Source organism: Eucyclogobius newberryi, unplaced genomic scaffold, assembly GCF_026437365.1.
Source record: "Eucyclogobius newberryi isolate DKJ021-1_F unplaced genomic scaffold, fEucNew1.0.hap1 SCAF_2, whole genome shotgun sequence".
In the NCBI taxonomy this organism is placed as follows: Eukaryota; Metazoa; Chordata; class Actinopteri; order Gobiiformes; family Gobiidae; genus Eucyclogobius; species Eucyclogobius newberryi.
The window spans coordinates 45,793,387-45,810,994 of record NW_027315834.1 but is presented as its reverse complement, the minus strand read 5'-3'; the positions used below and the strand labels follow the sequence as shown (position 1 = coordinate 45,810,994).

Sequence of the window (17,608 nt, the reverse complement as noted above, 5' to 3'; positions counted from 1 at the left end):
CGGGACTACACTGGGACTAAACTGGGATTAAACCGGGACTAAACTGGGACTAAACCGGGACTACAATGGGACTAAACTGGGACTAAACTGGGACTAAACCGGGACTACAATGGGACTAAACTGGGACTAAACTGGGATTAAACCGGGACTACACTGGGACTAAACCGGGACTACACTGGGACTAAACTGGGACTAAACCGGGACTAAACTGGGACTCAACCGGGACTACAATGGGACTAAACTGGGACTAAACTGGGACTGCAATGGGACTAAACTGGGACTAAACTGAGACTAAAACGGAGCTAAACCGGGAATAAACCGGGACTAAACCGGGACCAAAACTGGGCCAAAAAAGTGTATACATGGACATCTTTTCCTCATATACACACCATTTTGGGCACTTCGGGCTATGGCGTTCTTGTACTTTGACTCAAGTCAACATTTTCTCCATTAAGAAATGTAGTAAAATTCCAAACTTTAATACTAGAATAGGCTCGATACCACAAAAGCTCTTTGTATTACTTTCATTTTTAGAAGATTAAATGTTTTCAAACCAAAATAATAATACTTTCTCCACATTACCACAGGGTTCTTATTAAACTCAAGAACATTCTTAACAGGAAAGGTCACAATTTATTAAAACAACCCTATTTACAAGATAATTTACAAGATATTCTTTATGTTAACTTGTTGACTGTTAACTGTTGAATAGCCCTGCTCTAGAAAAACTGAAATAGAATAGAAAATGTGTACGCCAATGGAATTTTGATTCATTTCACCCTGAGCACTAGATGATAGAAGGCCCTGCTGCCCCCTGCTGGTGCGGTGACTCACCTGCCCCATGCTGCATGCTCTGTGGACGCCTTATTGACTGGAACGCAGGAGGAGGAGAGCAGCGCCGATCCATTCTCACGGTAACAGAAACCACAGCCGGGGTCCAGCATGCACGGCTCGCACAGCCTACAGAGAGAGAGCGCCGGTCATTATCTGTCACGCCATCGATGACACGGTGGGCGGGAAATCACTCCATCGACACCACCACTGTTAGAACTGGGTCACTTAAATCTACCTGTATTGTATTAGCTATTATTAACTTATTTTATCGTCTTCTCCTGTAATACCTCCTTTGTGTAGGAGGGCAAAAAAAAATATTTCAAACACGTCTGATTGATTGTTGCTATAAAAAAAAAACGTACTGTATGGATTATTACCGCAACAATAAATCGACTTATCATAACTAGCCGACTATTTAAAAAATCTTCATAGTTATCTGGCCAGTACACACTCTGAACTTTCTTTATTTTTTTTAACATAAACAGCATTATTTATTGTCAAAAAATAATAAACCATTTTGGATTTGCATCGGTTATGCACTATTCATAAATATTCCTTATCTAGCGTGGCTGGAGATGCAGCAGTTTGTGTACAGGGAGAAGAGCAGAGGGGAAAGTACACAGCCCTGTGTAGCTCCTGTGCTGATAGTCCGAGCACAGGGAGAAGAGCAGAGGGGAAAGTACACAGCCCTGTGGAGCTCCTGTGCTGATAGTCCGAGCACAGGGAGAAGAGCAGAGGGGAAAGTACACAGCCCTGTGGAGCTCCTGTGCTGATAGTCCGAGCACAGGGAGAAGAGCAGAGGGGAAAGTACACAGCCCTGTGAAGCTCCTGTGATGACAGTCCGAGCACAGGGAGAAGAGCAAAGGGGAAAGTACACAGCCCTGTGGAGATCCTGTGCAGATAGTCTGTGTACAGGGAGAAGAGCAGAGGGGAAAGTACACAGCCCTGTGGAGCGCCTGTGCTGACAGTCTGTGTACAGGGAGAAGAGCAGAAGGGAAAGAACACAGCCCTGTGGTACTCCTGTGCTGATAGTCCGTGTACAGGGAGAAGAGCAGAGGTGAAAGTACACAGCCCTGTGGAGCTCCTGTGCTGATAGTCGGATGCAGATGATTTAGAGGATTTACAAACAGCCCAGAAGATCTCGGAGCTCCGCGTGTGACACAAGACTGAAACGGCGTATTTTCTGAGGCTCAGAGGGAGAGGACTCGCATGAAAGAAGCTAAATGAAGCTAAATGAAGCTAAATACAACTCCAGGTTTGGTGACTGCGGGAACAAAGTTATAACATGGTTTAGAAGGAAGTCATGGACGTCAATTCAGCATGAAACGTGTCCTTTCGTCTCCTCATTCTGGTGTCCACAAGCTCCAGCACAGTGACAGTGACTAATTGACAGTTGTGCAGATGTCCATAACCGTGCGGAGCGTTTCTCTGACGTCGTTTGGCGAGCGAGAGTCTGATTAAACGTGTTTATTTTGACCTGCTTTCGTGCTGAGATGCAGTGGCACGATGTGATTACAGAGAACACACGGGCTAAAATAAGCAGCGTACAGGTACAAGAACTGTAAACGAAGACAGATGGTGCGCAGTAATGCAGTGTGCTGAGTGAAAAGATAAGATAAGATATTCCTTTATTGTCCCACATAGGGGAAATTTCATTGGTGCAACGCAGGAAGATACAGAGGTAGATACAGATGAACAGATCACTTATAGGAAGTCTGAAAAACACGTTCAGTAGAAGATCTCCTATAAATAAATAGAAACTCCCATAGACAAATAAATACATAAATACCATTGCATGTGATCCCGACAGTAACTGCACATGAATATGTGTCACGACAGCACATAGATTGCACATGAATTTCACAGTAATTGCACATGAATTGCACATGAATTCCAACAGCAATTGCACATACGACAATACAGCGAGTACAGAATTATAATGTTTTGACTACATAAATGACATGCAAAGATTTGAAAATATGACACATTTTGACCAGGATTAGTCAAACAAGCAGCTAATGATAAGAAAACATGCTAATAAAAGTACATTTAGCATTATATCTCCTTCAAAAGTGCATTATTTAATGTTTCTGGTTCTTTATCTCTTTGTGGAGAAGTGATACTACCAGGTCGAGTTACAGGTCAGATCTGTGGAAAGGCACTCAAAGTGACAATGCAGCTTTGATGGTTCTGCAGAGGAAATGACACAATTAAATTTTCCCAGCGAGAGGCAAAAAGAGTCAATGAAGAGAAACGGCTCTCAAAATATGTCTAATGTGAAAAAGCTAGTCTAATAACAAATATAAAAGTCTAAAACTCTAATATTTAGTTTGTATCTGACTTCTTAAAGTGCCTATGACAAGTTTTTTTTTACAATTTTCTAATTTTAAATGATAGTTTTACACCAATCGAGCCGGTATTTGTGGAGGAAACGCTGAAAAGTCAGTAGAAAATGACAGAAAGTGACATCACACCAGGGACACTAATTCCAGTAAAAGTTTATGCAGAATTTACACAAAAACACAACTTGTTTTACTCTCTAAACATGAATTCAACAAAATAAAGTCGCTTTCATATATTTTTATTTGTCAAATAAAATAAAAAAATTACATTAGGTGAGTTTTGGCCCAGTGTTTGCTGGGTAATTTCCTAGTGTGATGTCATCAATTACAAACAGGAAGTGAAATTATAAAACCAAAAAAATTTGCTAAATTAAAAAATAAACGCATTTAAACTACATTTTAGTTCAATGAGTCGTCCGACCTGTAGGGGGCGCTTTAAAGAAGAAAATCAAGTAAACAATTGTAGAAAACCAGACAAACAACAGCAGCTCACATTTATCACCAAAGATCAATAATGCAGACTGTAAAATCACACGCCTTTCTCTCCTTTTCTGTCCATTTGTTGAGGAAATGAATTGTTGTGAAGCGAGTTGAAGTGTTCTTTATCACCCCCTACTACTGGCAAACAAGCTGACTAAGCTCTGCGCAGTCAGAACACCAACCGAGAAACTACTTTCCACTTTTTGCCGTACAAAGTTAATTTGGGGTAAACAACAACAATGTCTGCGCATGCCCCTCCCCCCGCGCGGACGCACACAACAGCCTCGCGGCTACACGTGCGTTTGTTTATTAGCCCGACGGATCGCATCGCATCTCTCGTCTCCGTAGATTTCCGTCTCTTCTGAGCTCAAACTGTCTTTCTCTGTATTCGTTTTGTCCTGTACACTGAGGGAACTATATTATGATAGATCAATGCGCTTAGACACGCGGAAAAATGCTGCTCATGGGGACGAGCCGCACGAGGCTGCAGGTGAACGAGGCTCTGCAGGTGAACAAGGCTCTGCAGGTGAACCAGGCTCTGCAGGTGAGCGGTAGGTGAGTTCTATGACTGATACGTGGCAGGACTAATCGGCCGTCCACGCCACGAGGAAATGAGACTCAGATTTGGGCCAAAAAATCGCCCGTTACCCCTTTAAGCCCTTTAAATCCTGACAAACACTGAGCGCTCTGGTTTATTTTCAAAGATAATAAACAACAGATTGCAGATAATTTGTCACGGTTTATGGTTCATATCTCTGTCCAAAACTGATACTTCTTCTCTGTCAGGACAAAACCTCAGGAAGTCAGTTAAAAGGAGCTTAAGCAAAAAGATTAACACAGTAACAAATGAGAATATAGATTTTAAACATACAGTATTTCCGTAAGCCCTGCACTCTATTTGAAATTATAACATAATCAAATATAACAATGTGAACGCAATTTAGAGTCTCTAATGTCAAACACGACGCACACAACAACAACAACGTCTAAATATGAATCAACACATAATTGCTTTTGCAGCGCGGTCTGAGGCGAGAGGGAAATCGTTTATTTGTAATTTCCTTGGTGAACTGGCTTTTTGAGAAAAACAGTGAGATTATTACGTTATTGGTGAAGAAGTGGTTTGGAGATTAGACTTCTGCTTTTGCTTCCATCAAAATAAATATGAATAAACTGAATATAAAGCTCTTTATCCAAGTTCTCTTTCCGTCATTCATTGTGTTCATTCTAAAGCTTTTTACGATTATAAACCTTTATATCCTTTTCTCAATGCAGACTTTTATTTTGAAAAATGATTCCAGATGATGTGGTCTTCTGTATTGGTTGTATCAGACGACAACGTAGGAGGCAAATTTTTTTGTCGTGGTCAGAAGTACAACGATGTCAGCCTTATCACTCAGCCTTATCACTCAGCCTTATCACTCAGCCTTATCACTCAGCCTTATCACTCAGCCTTATCACTCAGCCTTATCACTCAGCCTTATCACTCAGCCGTATCACTCAGCTGCATCTTAGTCATCTGCTTATTTGTTTTGTGAAAATATGTATACAGTGCAAAAGCCACTATGGGTGAAATGCTGTCCTTTTGCAGACACGCCTCCTCGCGTGGGAGGAGCTAGTTCTGTAAACTATGAAATTGATGTAAATTATTAAATTATGAAATTTCCCCATGTGGGACAATAAAGGAATATCTTATCTTAAACACTGCATGAACCTGTGCAGACTCTAAACACTGCCAACGTCTTTCCCCGCCGCCCTCCGCACGTCTCCTGCGCTGAATTTACCCACGGGACGTATGATCCAAGCTTTAGTCTGTTTGCACAGCTTCTGCCCTCCTGTGGTCGCCATGGTTTTAACCGGCGACACAAAGACATCTTACTCTTCCACTGCCCAGGAACACTGCTCTAAAGAGTTAAGGACAGAGCGATTGTACTGCAGCGACTTCAAGAGGATGTTTAAGAGACATGTTCAAAATGGTACAAGATAATGCCAGATCTGTTGTGTATTCATGTGATCATGTTTGTAAAATGTTTCATGATGTAGTGTACAGGAACAGGGCTGTGTTTAGAAGGAACTTTTGAAAGAGTCTAGACAAATGGGGGTCAAATTAATGAATAAACAAACAAACAATGTTGGTGTAATCCCTCATTCGTCCAGGCGTGTTCCATAGTAGAAAAGCTGCAGTTGTAGTCATCTGGACTCAGTTAGAAAAAAATAAATAAAAAATAGACGTTTCGACTCTCATCCAAGAGTCATTGTCAATAACAGAATTTAGGTCGAGAACTCCGATATTAATACTGTTCTGTGGTAAGACCCGCCCATTGGGAGGAGCCTTCCTGAAGTAGAAAGAGTTGTTTGTTTCAACAGAAACTCCCCCCTTGTATCTACCGAGCCTATTCAGAATTTTAACAAACAATAAATAAACAAGTAAATAAATTAATAAATAAACAATACATTAAAATAAATTAAAATAAAAAAATAATACAATGAATAAAATGAATAAAATGAATAAAATGAATAAAATGAATAAAATGAATAAAATGAATAAAATAACACTTGAATAAATAAATGAACAAAGAATTGAATAAATAAATGAACAAATACAAATAAAATCTCTTCACTCTGATTGGTTAATGCACCTGTCCCTCACTCTGGATGGAGACTGACCAATAGCAGGAGGCCCATGTACTCACTGGTACTTGGTGCAGGTGGAGTTGGCCATGGCTGGGTCCAGAGGGTGGAAGGTGATGGGAGGACTGTGTTGAGAGGAGAGCAGGAAGCCGACCGCCAGCAGACTCAGGCTCAGGCACGTTCCTGTTGGAAAAAACAAAACAACAATACATTTATACCAGTCGCAACAAGAGGAAATGACAGAAAAATGCTTGGATAACATTCAGATTCTTTTTGTTTTTCACTTCTGAATTCAGGCTTTATACTGATTAAGGAGAAGTTAATGCTTTGCCCAGAATGTTCCACTAATCTAATCTAAATGTATCCATCTTCACAAGTTACAGGTCAGATCTATGGAGAGGAGAAGTATTTTTGAACAATAAAATAACTATGAAATAAATGTAAACATTTGGAGGAGGACGACTGAGAGGAGAATGTAGTAAAATTTCATAACCACAATCTGTAATATTCATAGCAAATGTCTGGCATTAAAGAGTGTGTGAGAGGAAATAAAGAGGAATAAAGAGGAAATAAAGAGGAAATAAAGAGGAATAAAGAGGAAATAAAGAGGTATGAGTGAACGCAGAAGAACTCTTACACCGACGTCTGTTAAAGTGTGTGACTTTAATGAACTGCAGAGTCTAGATTTATGTCCTGCTTGAACAACAAATTCATCTCCATCAACATTCTAAACAAAACAGAATTACAATGTATTCCCCCCAAAGAACTCCGAACTCTTTTGCAATAAAACACTGTTAATGTTACTGTCAATCACAATCTAAATCAAACACATATAACACAATATTGTTTATATTTCATAAATTGTCTGAATTTATGGATTTGATTTAGAAAGCAATTGATTTTTGACACTAAAAAGCTGCTTAGTTTTGTTACAATCGGACCGTGTGTGTCCAGGATTGGCTAATCCGCCTGTCAATCACATCCATCTGAACTCTGGGAATAACAGCACATTCAACTGCACAAGGCGATATAGGAGTGTGTGGAGTTTGCATGTTCTCCCTGTGTCCGTGTAGCTTTTCTCTGTGAAGGGGAGATTTCGCAGGTCTTTCCTTCTGCTGCTGTCAGACTTTATAACAAACACTGTTAGTCCTGAACACTCGCAATACTGACCTAACCATGTGCAATTCCGTCATATTCATGTGCAATTACTGTGCAATTCATGTGCAATTACTGTCGTGATCACATGCAATGGTATTTATTTATTTATTTGTATCTTTATTATTTTCCCCCTCCATCCCTTGTTGGGAAATGGGAGGTTTTGTCTATGGGAGTTTTTGTTTATAGGAGATCTTCTATTGAGAGTGTTTTTCAAACTTCCTATAAGTGATCTGTTCTTTTCCTCTGTATCTACCTGCGTTGCATCAATGACATTTCCCCATGTGTGGACAATAAAGGATTATCTTATCTTAAATACATGTACAATAGTACTCTGGAGTATGAATGCGGGACCACAGATGGATATTATAGCACATGGCTACAATCTGGCGTGTTTACAGCATGTATTTCATGTATGTTCAGTAACATGCACTGTGCCGACCAAATCAATAAATGAACAATGTCAATGTCAAATTTGATGTATAAAGCACACTTTTAACTTCAAAAGCCCAAAGTGGCAGTATTCACCTGTGGACCAGTGAATCTGAGCGCTCTACCACGAGAGAGCGGGATTTGAACCGGCAACCTTCCGATCAGAAGATCACTTTGTGCCTGAGGGCAGCCGCGTTTAGCACTAACTGCAAAAACGTTTAAGAGCGACCAGATCGAGGCCATATCGAGGCCATATGTAATGAACGTGTGACACTTTCAAACGTACTCGTCTCCGTTTGCACTTCACGGCTTCTTTGACCTGCTGTAGACCGGGACAAACGCGGTCGGACAGGTTTCGGTGCAAACCAGGACAAAGTTTGCTCGGCTTCGCGCACTTGGAGCTCTCTGTGCGTGTAAGACGTTAGCGTTAGCGCGTTAGCCGTTACCTATGATGCTGCCCAGCGTGAGCTTCCGACGGCCGACCCTCTCCACCAGCCACACCCCGAGCAGCGTGAACAGGAAGTTGGTCAGGGTCGTGAGTCCGGCGAGCCAGATGGCCAGCCTGTCGTCCCGCACCCCAGACATCTGCAGGATAGTGGCGCTGTAGTACCTGTAGGGGGCGCAAGGAAGAAAGGGTTAGAGCCTCAACGCATGGAAGGATCTCTTTTTTCTTCTTCAGCCCATCCAAACATGTAGCTTTCTCCTCTCTGAATAGAACAATCGCATGACATTTAAGAAAAAAATTGTTTTGTCAGCAGTGCAAAAGGTCCACAGAGATCAGTCACGTCCAAACTAAGGCCCGGGGGCCAAATGCGACCCTCAGACCAATTTTTGTTGGCCCTCCGGCTTCCTGCTAAGTTGGTCCAAACAACAGTAGTAAAAAAGTAGTGCTTTTTACAGTAAAATTGGATAGATTGAAGCATTTTGGTGTTATGTTCCAAGTCTTGTTAAAGGTGTGAAGGCATCAAAACTATGTCAAATGCAAAAAAATCGACATTTTCGGGGTTGTTTGTGGCCCACTGCTCCGTATAAGCTTCAAAATGCAACCCTTGTGACAAAGGTTTGGACACCCCTGACATAGATACTTTGGCCAAAACAATATTAAAAAGTCAACCAAAGTGCGGCGTCACTACAAATACACACTATCCCTCTAGTGTCAGAATACTTTGGGATGAACGCCTTGTTTGGTGTTTGCTTGGCCGACTGAACATCCTGATGTGTCATTTCTCCGAGGCGGCGGCGCTCCTCCTCCTGTTCTACTTCAGAGCACTCGTGAGATACGGGCGATTATACCAGACACTTTCAATAGCCCTCCTCCTCTCCGAGCCTCTTAATTACACATGCAATTTTGGCACCGAGCTACTTCATGTGGGCAGATTACAACCAATTATAATCAACAAGCTCTGAGCCGCTGCGGACAACAACGCGCGCACCTGCTTGCACGCTCGTGTGCCCGACATAAATACCTGCGCGTGCGTTATATACATTCTTGCAAATAGCTGTAGTTCCGGGAGATGTTTTGTTGGTAAAGGGAATGAACTGCTTCTACCTCCGCCAGCTTTCACGGTGCGGTAAGGCAAACGCATTTCTCGACAAACAACCGTTGGTCTGAGGCGAGCAGCGAAAGAAATTCTCGGTTGACTAAAGACGGGCCCATTGCATCGATTAGCTGACTGAAAGTGAGCGAGGTGTAGAGCTGTAAGAGCTCTCAAGAGTAAGAATTTACATAATCTGACCATTTATCCGACCGCAAACGCACACATAAGACCGTAAACGCTCAATTACGACTTTGTGTACAGAAAAGTATCACGGCAAAACTCCAGCAAACTCACTCTGTGTCTTCTACTCTCTGCCGTCGTCCATATGAATGTTGAAATCCCCACGATAAAAGGTTTGGTCGACTAAAGCGGGACACACGCTAGAGAATATTAAAATCATCTGCCATTTTAAGACTTTAAGACAGAGAAGTCACGCGATCAAACGGGCTGTGTAATGGAAACAAATACGGGATAAACGTGAGCTGCTCTTACTTAAACGTGTGGATTAAAGCTGCTTCTGAAGGACACGGGAGACACACGTGTGGGAGTGATTCAGAGGGAAAAAGGCCATAACTCAGACAGAATAAATGTGCTCTAAATTAGCATTTGACTTTTAATGTCTTTCGAAAACACTGTTATCTTAGCTCTTCTTTCCAAAAAAGACTTTGGATTAGCATATTCATACGCCGGAGTCAACAACAACGAGGAGAACGAGCATTAATTAAATCGCTGTTAATGAGATAAGTCTTACTTCTCCTCACTCCATTTTGAGCGTCGGTGTTTCATTTTATATTTGTACCGATTGTATTTCTTTTTGTACCGATGTTTGTTTTCCCCTTTGCATGTAGTGCTTTTTGTGCCACGCTGTCAGTGATGTCAGTGATGTCAGTGATGTCAGTGATGTCAGTGATAAGATAAGATAAGATAAGATATTCCTTTATTGTCCCACATGGGGAAATTTCATTGGTGCAACGCAGGTAGATACAGAGGTAGATACAGAAGAACAGATCACTTATAGGAAGTCTGAAAAACACTTTCAGTAGAAGATCTCCTATAAATAAATAAAAACTCCCATAGACAAATAAATAAATAAATACATAAATACCATTGCATGTGATCCCGACGGTAATTGCACATGAATATGTGTCATAGATTGCACATGAATTCCAACAGCAATTGCACATCAGTATTAGGTTAGGTCAGTATTGCGACGGGATAACGTGACGATCTCCGGGTAAGACGACTGTTCTCTGCAGTTTCATGAGTTCCTCCTTTGTGGAAACGCGGTACGGCGCCGGCCGGGGGGCGGGGCCGGAGCCGGGGGGCGGGGCCGGAGCCGGGGGGCGGGGCCGGAGCCGGGGGGCGGGGCCGGAGCCGGGGGGCGGAGCCAAGACACATCGGAACGACACGACGAAAACACTCAATCCAGCCGAATAAAGTCAAAACAAGTTAATTTAAAGCGATTCCAGTGCGTGTCCCGATCGTTCGTGAAGTTCCTCTTTCATATAAACGTGTATATAAACGTGTACCGACGACACGCCGTACTTTAGCGCGGCCGGAGGGCGCGGGGGGGGGCTGGTGGGCTAGCTCGGAGCTAGCTCACGTCACAACAACACGACGAACGCAACGAAAAACGCTCAAATCCAGCCGAAAAAAGTCAAAAACAGTTGAATTAAAAAACTATTCCAGCGCGTGTCCCTATCGTACAGTAAAATAGAAAAAATATACTAACTATATTTACAAAATATAGGAGATAAAGCACAATAAGTGTGAGAAAGAAGAGAGAGCGTTTACACCGGGCTGCCAGCTGTAGCAGCGCCTTATGACGTATGTCAGTGATGCTGGTGATGTCAGTGATGTCAGTGATGTCAGTGATGCTGGTGATGTCAGTGATGTCAGTGATGTCGGTGATGTCAGTGATGTCAGTGATGTCAGTGATGTCGGTGATGTCGGTGATGTCAGTGATGCTGGTGATGTCAGTGATGTCAGTGATGCTGGTGATGTCAGTGATGTCAGTGATGTCAGTGATGTCAGTGATGCTGGTGATGTCAGTGATGCTGGTGATGTCAGTGATGTCAGTGATGCTGGTGATGTCAGTGATGCTGGTGATGTCAGTGATGCTGGTGATGTCAGTGATGTCAGTGATGCCAGTGATGTCGGTGATGTCAGTGATGTCAGTGATGCTGGTGATGTCAGTGATGCTGGTGATGTCAGTGATGCTGGTGATGTCAGTGATGTCAGTGATGTCAGTGATGTCAGTGATGTCAGTGATGCTGGTGATGTCAGTGAGGCTGGTGATGTCAGTGATGCTGGTGATGTCAGTGATGCTGGTGATGTCAGTGATGTCAGTGATGTCAGTGATGTCAGTGAGGCTGGTGATGTCAGTGATGCTGGTGATGTCAGTGATGCTGGTGATGTCAGTGATGCTGGTGATGTCAGTGATGTCAGTGATGTCAGTGATGTCAGTGATGTCAGTGATGCTGGTGATGTCAGTGATGCTGGTGATGTCAGTGATGCTGGTGATGTCAGTGATGTCAGTGATGCTGGTGATGTCAGTGATGTCAGTGATGCTGGTGATGTCAGTGATGTCAGTGATGTCAGTGATGCTGGTGATGTCAGTGATGTCAGTGATGTCAGTGATGCTGGTGATGTCAGTGATGTCAGTGATGCTGGTGATGTCAGTGATGTCAGTGATGCTGGTGATGTCAGTGATGTCAGTGATGTCAGTGATGTCAGTGATGCTGGTGATGTCAGTGATGTCAGTGATGTCAGTGATGCTGGTGATGTCAGTGATGTCAGTGATGCTGGTGATGTCAGTGATGTCAGTGATGCTGGTGATGTCAGTGATGCTGGTGATGTCAGTGATGCTGGTGATGTCAGTGATGTCAGTGATGTCGGTGATGTCAGTGATGTCAGTGATGTCAGTGATGTCAGTGATGTCAGTGATGTCGGTGATGTCAGTGATGTCAGTGATGCTGGTGATGTCAGTGATGCTGGTGATGTCAGTGATGTCAGTGATGCTGGTGATGTCAGTGATGTCAGTGATGTCAGTGATGTCAGTGATGTCGGTGATGTCGGTGATGTCAGTGATGCTGGTGATGTCGGTGATGTCAGTGATGCTGGTGATGTCAGTGATGTCAGTGATGCTGGTGATGTCAGTGATGCTGGTGATGTCAGTGATGTCAGTGATGCTGGTGATGTCAGTGATGCTGGTGATGTCAGTGATGCTGGTGATGTCAGTGATGTCAGTGATGTCAGTGATGTCAGTGATGCTGGTGATGTCAGTGATGCTGGTGATGTCAGTGATGTCAGTGATGCTGGTGATGTCAGTGATGCTGGTGATGTCAGTGATGCTGGTGATGTCAGTGATGCTGGTGATGTCAGTGATGCTGGTGATGTCAGTGATGTCAGTGATGCTGGTGATGTCAGTGATGTCAGTGATGCTGGTGATGTCAGTGATGTCAGTGATGCTGGTGATGTCAGTGATGTCAGTGATGTCAGTGATGCTGGTGATGTCAGTGATGTCAGTGATGTCAGTGATGCTGGTGATGTCAGTGATGTCAGTGATGCTGGTGATGTCAGTGATGTCAGTGATGTCAGTGATGCTGGTGATGTCAGTGATGTCAGTGATGTCAGTGATGCTGGTGATGTCAGTGATGTCAGTGATGCTGGTGATGTCAGTGATGTCAGTGATGCTGGTGATGTCAGTGATGCTGGTGATGTCAGTGATGCTGGTGATGTCAGTGATGTCAGTGATGTCGGTGATGTCAGTGATGCTGGTGATGTCAGTGATGTCAGTGATGTCAGTGATGTCAGTGATGTCGGTGATGTCAGTGATGCTGGTGATGTCAGTGATGCTGGTGATGTCAGTGATGTCAGTGATGCTGGTGATGTCAGTGATGTCAGTGATGCTGGTGATGTCAGTGATGCTGGTGATGTCAGTGATGTCAGTGATGCTGGTGATGTCAGTGATGTCAGTGATGCTGGTGATGTCAGTGATGCTGGTGATGTCAGTGATGCTGGTGATGTCAGTGATGTCAGTGATGTCAGTGATGTCGGTGATGTCAGTGATGTCAGTGATGCTGGTGATGTCAGTGATGCTGGTGATGTCAGTGATGCTGGTGATGTCAGTGATGCTGGTGATGTCAGTGATGTCAGTGATGCTGGTGATGTCAGTGATGTCAGTGATGCTGGTGATGTCAGTGATGTCAGTGATGTCAGTGATGTCAGTGATGCTGGTGATGTCAGTGATGTCAGTGATGTCAGTGATGCTGGTGATGTCAGTGATGTCAGTGATGCTGGTGATGTCAGTGATGTCAGTGATGTCAGTGATGCTGGTGATGTCAGTGATGTCAGTGATGTCAGTGATGCTGGTGATGTCAGTGATGTCAGTGATGCTGGTGATGTCAGTGATGTCAGTGATGCTGGTGATGTCAGTGATGCTGGTGATGTCAGTGATGCTGGTGATGTCAGTGATGTCAGTGATGTCGGTGATGTCAGTGATGTCAGTGATGTCAGTGATGTCAGTGATGTCGGTGATGTCAGTGATGTCAGTGATGCTGGTGATGTCAGTGATGCTGGTGATGTCAGTGATGCTGGTGATGTCAGTGATGTCAGTGATGCTGGTGATGTCAGTGATGTCAGTGATGCTGGTGATGTCAGTGATGTCAGTGATGTCAGTGATGCTGGTGATGTCAGTGATGTCAGTGATGTCAGTGATGCTGGTGATGTCAGTGATGTCAGTGATGCTGGTGATGTCAGTGATGTCAGTGATGTCAGTGATGCTGGTGATGTCAGTGATGTCAGTGATGTCAGTGATGCTGGTGATGTCAGTGATGTCAGTGATGCTGGTGATGTCAGTGATGTCAGTGATGCTGGTGATGTCAGTGATGCTGGTGATGTCAGTGATGCTGGTGATGTCAGTGATGTCAGTGATGTCAGTGATGTCGGTGATGTCGGTGATGTCAGTGATGCTGGTGATGTCGGTGATGTCAGTGATGCTGGTGATGTCAGTGATGTCAGTGATGTCAGTGATGCTGGTGATGTCAGTGATGTCAGTGATGCTGGTGATGTCAGTGATGCTGGTGATGTCAGTGATGCTGGTGATGTCAGTGATGTCAGTGATGTCAGTGATGTCGGTGATGCTGGTGATGTCAGTGATGTCAGTGATGCTGGTGATGTCAGTGATGTCAGTGATGTCAGTGATGCTGGTGATGTCAGTGATGTCAGTGATGTCAGTGATGCTGGTGATGTCAGTGATGTCAGTGATGCTGGTGATGTCAGTGATGTCAGTGATGCTGGTGATGTCAGTGATGCTGGTGATGTCAGTGATGCTGGTGATGTCAGTGATGTCAGTGATGTCGGTGATGTCAGTGATGCTGGTGATGTCAGTGATGTCAGTGATGTCAGTGATGTCAGTGATGTCGGTGATGTCAGTGATGCTGGTGATGTCAGTGATGCTGGTGATGTCAGTGATGTCAGTGATGCTGGTGATGTCAGTGATGTCAGTGATGTCAGTGATGTCAGTGATGTCAGTGATGTCGGTGATGTCGGTGATGTCGGTGATGTCAGTGATGCTGGTGATGTCGGTGATGTCAGTGATGCTGGTGATGTCAGTGATGTCAGTGATGTCAGTGATGCTGGTGATGTCAGTGATGCTGGTGATGTCAGTGATGCTGGTGATGTCAGTGATGTCAGTGATGTCAGTGATGTCGGTGATGTCGGTGATGTCGGTGATGTCAGTGATGCTGGTGATGTCGGTGATGTCAGTGATGCTGGTGATGTCAGTGATGTCAGTGATGTCAGTGATGCTGGTGATGTCAGTGATGCTGGTGATGTCAGTGATGCTGGTGATGTCAGTGATGTCAGTGATGCTGGTGATGTCAGTGATGTCAGTGATGCTGGTGATGTCAGTGATGCTGGTGATGTCAGTGATGCTGGTGATGTCAGTGATGTCAGTGATGTCAGTGATGCTGGTGATGTCAGTGATGCTGGTGATGTCAGTGATGCTGGTGATGTCAGTGATGTCAGTGATGTCAATGATGCTGGTGATGTCAGTGATGTCAGTGATGTCAGTGATGCTGGTGATGTCAGTGATGCTGGTGATGTCAGTGATGTCAGTGATGTCAGTGATGTCAGTGATGTCAGTGATGTCAGTGATGTCAGTGATGCTGGTGATGTCAGTGATGTCAGTGATGCTGGTGATGTCAGTGATGTCAGTGATGCTGGTGATGTCAGTGATGTCAGTGATGTCGGTGATGTCAGTGATGTCAGTGATGTCAGTGATGCTGGTGATGTCAGTGATGTCAGTGATGCTGGTGATGTCAGTGATGCTGGTGATGTCAGTGATGTCAGTGATGCTGGTGATGTCAGTGATGTCAGTGATGCTGGTGATGTCAGTGATGTCAGTGATGTCAGTGATGTCAGTGATGCTGGTGATGTCAGTCATGCTGGTGATGTCAGTGATGCTGGTGATGTCAGTGATGCTGGTGATGTCAGTGATGTCAGTGATGTCAGTGATGCTGGTGATGTCAGTGATGTCAGTGATGTCAGTGATGCTGGTGATGTCAGTGATGTCAGTGATGTCAGTGATGTCAGTGATGTCAGTGATGCTGGTGATGTCAGTGATGCTGGTGATGTCAGTGATGTCAGTGATGTCAGTGATGTCAGTGATGCTGGTGATGTCAGTGATGTCAGTGATGTCAGTGATGCTGGTGATGTCAGTGATGTCAGTGATGTCAGTGATAATGGTGATGTCAGTGATGCTGGTGATGTCAGTGATGTCAGTGATGCTGGTGATGTCAGTGATGCTGGTGATGTCAGTGATGCTGGTGATGTCAGTGATGTCAGTGATGTCAGTGATGCTGGTGATGTCAGTGATGCTGGTGATGTCAGTGATGTCAGTGATGCTGGTGATGTCAGTGATGTCAGTGATGTCAGTGATGTCAGTGATGCTGGTGATGTCAGTGATGTCAGTGATGTCAGTGATGCTGGTGATGTCAGTGATGCTGGTGATGTCAGTGATGTCAGTGATGCTGGTGATGTCAGTGATGTCAGTGATGTCAGTGATGTCAGTGATGCTGGTGATGTCAGTGATGTCAGTGATGCTGGTGATGTCAGTGATGTCAGTGATGCTGGTGATGTCAGTGATGTCGGTGATGTCAGTGATGTCAGTGATGCTGGTGATGTCAGTGATGTCAGTGATGTCAGTGATGCTGGTGATGTCAGAAATGCAGGTGATGTCAGTGATGCTGGTGATGTCAGTGATGTCAGTGATGTCAGTGATGTCAGTGATGCTGGTGATGTCAGTGATGTCAGTGATGTCAGTGATGTCAGTGATGTCAGTGATGCTGGTGATATCAGTGATGCTGGTGATGTCAGTGATGTCAGTGATGTCAGTGATGTCAGTGATGCTGGTGATGTCAGTGATGCTGGTGATGTCAGTGATGCTGGTGATGTCAGTGATGTCAGTGATGTCAGTGATGTCAGTGATGCTGGTGATGTCAGTGATGTCAGTGATGTCAGTGATGCTGGTGATGTCAGTGATGTCAGTGATGTCAGTGATAATGGTGATATCAGTGATGCTGGTGATGTCAGTGATGCTGGTGATGTCAGTGATGTCAGTGATGCTGGTGATGTCAGTGATGCTGGTGATGTCAGTGATGCTGGTGATGTCAGTGATGTCAGTGATGTCAGTGATGTCAGTGATGTCAGTGATGCTGGTGATGTCAGTGATGTCAGTGATGCTGGTGATGTCAGTGATGTCAGTGATGTCGGTGATGTCAGTGATGTCAGTGATGTCAGTGATGCTGGTGATGTCAGTGATGTCAGTGATGCTGGTGATGTCAGTGATGTCAGTGATGTCAGAGATGTCAGTGATGTCAGTGATGCTGGTGATGTCAGTGATGTCAGTGATGTCAGTGATGCTGGTGATGTCAGTGATGCTGGTGATGTCAGTGATGCTGGTGATGTCAGTGATGCTGGTGATGTCAGTGATGTCAGTGATGCTGGTGATGTCAGTGATGTCAGTGATGCTGGTGATGTCAGTGATGTCAGTGATGCTGGTGATGTCAGTGATGTCAGTGATGTCAGTGATGCTGGTGATGTCAGTGATGTCAGTGATGCTGGTGATGTCAGTGATGTCAGTGATGTCAGTGATGTCAGTGATGCTGGTGATGTCAGTGATGCTGGTGATGT

The 17,608-nt window shown here is 44.3% G+C and overlaps 1 protein-coding gene across 1 annotated transcript in view; it reads right to left on the bottom strand.

Moving 5' to 3' along the window:
- LOC140366980 (proton myo-inositol cotransporter-like) overlaps positions 1-17,608 on the bottom strand; it is a 188,125-nt gene that overhangs the window by 6,853 nt on the left and 163,664 nt on the right. The window contains exons 5-7 of the mRNA XM_072453247.1: positions 8,321-8,484; positions 6,350-6,470; positions 835-960 (exon numbers count right to left, since the gene is read on the bottom strand). Coding sequence (XP_072309348.1) covers positions 835-960; positions 6,350-6,470; positions 8,321-8,484 — 411 coding nt within the window. The remainder of the gene's footprint in view (positions 1-834; positions 961-6,349; positions 6,471-8,320; positions 8,485-17,608) is intronic.